At 44.8% G+C, this 2,718-nt stretch overlaps 1 protein-coding gene across 1 annotated transcript in view; it reads left to right on the top strand.

Moving 5' to 3' along the window:
- Positions 1-492: 492 nt before the first annotated feature.
- LOC104987828 (nuclear RNA export factor 3-like) overlaps positions 493-2,718 on the top strand; it is a gene marked incomplete at its 5' end in the record, with an annotated part of 6,525 nt that continues 4,299 nt past the window's right edge. Inside the window, 6 exons of the mRNA XM_010838904.1 lie at positions 493-637; positions 858-1,011; positions 1,621-1,704; positions 1,808-1,912; positions 2,036-2,116; positions 2,221-2,319. Coding sequence (XP_010837206.1) covers positions 493-637; positions 858-1,011; positions 1,621-1,704; positions 1,808-1,912; positions 2,036-2,116; positions 2,221-2,319 — 668 coding nt within the window. The remainder of the gene's footprint in view (positions 638-857; positions 1,012-1,620; positions 1,705-1,807; positions 1,913-2,035; positions 2,117-2,220; positions 2,320-2,718) is intronic.

Here is a 2,718-nt window from a genome sequence, read left to right as displayed (position 1 = left end):
TGAACTGAACTGAACTGATATATCTTTCCAGGCTCCATTCTGGATATTTTCATCAGACTTATCTTTCATTTCTCTAATTCTTCCTCCAGTGAGGCAGACCAGTTTCAACCCTTGAACATCACACCAGGGTAGATTTCAGGGAATGTTTTATTGTCCCCCTAGAGCAGAGCAGAGAAGTGTGACTTGGGGATTAAAAGTCACTTGTCCCATGTCACCTAGCCTGAACCAAGTAGAGCAGGATCTAACATCACAGACTACACTCTAGATCCAGACCCTTTCCTCAATGCCTGTTTTCTTCTTGGCTGTGACTGCTCCCTACCTCTCATTTCCTGAAAAGTGGAGCCACAGTGAAGTCTCTCAGCCTTTGTTTTTAGCACAGTGATGCATTTCTGTTTAGATTATACAGTCAGTGATATTTTTTTCCTTAGCCATGATATTTACCCAAGACTTCTTCTGGTATTGGGACCATTGATCTGTTGTTGTCAATTTTAGAGGACAGTGATAAACCGAACCCTTTACAAAGAAGAGCACGAAGCTGGAGTTTTTACCGAAGGCGATACAACTATTCGTCTGAACGTGTCAATTCCCAGCAGCAGCAAGATTCAGGTGATGTTCCCATGGACTTCCAAGCAAGATAGTAAGTGACCAGTGAGCATGGCTGACATGTACCAACCAGTGAACAATAAAACCTTGTAGTTAAACATGTCATTCTTCTCTCCAATCTGGAAGAGTGAGGAATGATGGGATCTGGCTAATGTTTAAGCAATCTTTATTGTGGCTCTGATATCATGTGGAAAAATGTGGAGAAGACTTTCTAAGTCTATATGGACCACTTTCTTCTCTCGACTTCCCGACAGTGCTCCCTATGCTGTTCCATCCCGTCGTCAGAGAAGCAGTTTTCAGAAACAAGAGCAAATGCATATTAATGTGGAGACAAAGCAAAAGCCTTCAGAGAGAAGAATGGAGAGAGACAGACAGAATGAGACCTTGGGGAGCTGGTTCAAGATTATAGTGAGTGTGCTGGATAAATGGACCTAATATGTAGAAGATGACAGAGAAAGTCATGTTGGATTTGTGTAGAGATGCTGGGAACTTTTCTGGGGCAGTGGTGTTGGTAATGTATTGTTATTACTAGGGACTATCTTCCTAGATCATCTAAGGGCAAGTTCAGAGAAGCAATAGAAAGGAAACAGACTGACTGCAAGAAGGAGCATGGGAGAGGTTGTCTAAAAGCAAAGGAGGAAACCTGCTGCCAGGGAGATGAAGCACTTCATACCAGATCACACAGTTTGGCTCAAGCTAAGTGTGGGAGGAGGTTGAGTCTCTGGGGTCCATGTCAGAGTGGCAGGCCAGGCCTATCTCACATGGATCTCTTGGAACGTTATAAAAGGAAATACATGTGAAACATATTATTTTTTCAGGAAGAGTATATGAATGGAAAGAAACTATATTTAGCAAATCCATGCCTTGTACAAAAGTTAGCGATAACAGATATTGTCCTATGTTAAGAATTTATTTAAAGCCTGAAAATAGGTTCTAAAGTAAGACACAGTTGGGTCTTATCTTAACCTTGGATTCTATTGCATCAATTTTGTTTCCCATTTCTTCTTTGGCCCCTAGATTCCCTTTGGTATAAAATATGATGAGAAGTGGCTGCTGAATTTGATTCAGAAGCAAAGCAGTGTCCCCTTCACTGCATTCGAAGTAAGACAGGACATGGAGATGATGCGACAAACTGGGGTAGATTGTGGGCCCAGAGAAGTGGCACTGGTCTCATGTTCTGCTTCTCCTGTCACTCTCCCTACAGTTTCACTATGAGAAAATGCAGGCCCAGTTCTTTGTAGAGAATGCCAACATTGCCGGTGCATTGAAGAATGTCAATGGCAAGATTTTCAATGAGGATAATGAAACGGTGTGTGTCAAGGGCATGAACAGGGCTGAATAGGGGCAAAAGGGAAGGAGAGGGGCATGGTCTTGCTTGATCCCATGCACAGATTTCCTGGAGCTTACCCAGCCCCTCTCGTGTTCTCTACAGATATCTATCTTTGTTGAGCCCTGTGATGCACCCAAATCTGTGCAGAAAGCACTGAAGTCTGAAAAGGTGGAGCAGATGAAGGTAATGCAGACTTAACACAAGCTGTGCACTGATACCCAGCCCCACCTCTTCCCCCTGCTCACCCTCAGACACAGAGCCACTGAACCCCATCCCTAACACTGAAGCTGACCATTAACAAACCATACGATGTCCACCAGCAATCTCTTGACATCCAGAGACTCCTCTTTGGCCCTGGTATGGCTGTAGCAGTAACTGTAGGGCAGGTGAGGGTAGAGGGTCTGTCTGGGAAAGACACTCGGAGATGATATCATGGGGATGGGATGGTGCTGGAGGTGCACCAACCAGGGCCCTCTCAGCCTGTGTTTCCCTCCTGGTTTCCTGGAGACTTGATGATCTATGATATTGGAATGACATGGAACCGTAGAAATGGCATGCCCGCCTCCCTGCACATCCATCCGGAGGTCAGGTCCAAGGTGAGGACCTAGGCCCAATGTTGAGGCTGATGATGAGGATTGGAGAGATCAGATAGAAGAGGCATATTTGTCTCAGATATCCCCTTTGGGGTCCTCACTCTTCTTTCTTCATCATAGCTTTCGTCCTTGGACCAGAGCAACAAAAAACCCTACATGGTGCATAGCCTGTCCACCATTATGGAGAATGCT

The sequence above is a fragment of the Bison bison genome, unplaced genomic scaffold (genome assembly GCF_000754665.1).
Source record: "Bison bison bison isolate TAMUID 2011002044 unplaced genomic scaffold, Bison_UMD1.0 scf7180017846213, whole genome shotgun sequence".
Classification (NCBI taxonomy): Eukaryota; Metazoa; Chordata; class Mammalia; order Artiodactyla; family Bovidae; genus Bison; species Bison bison.
Note: the sequence above shows the minus strand (reverse complement) of the source record. Positions and strands in the feature narration are given on the sequence as shown.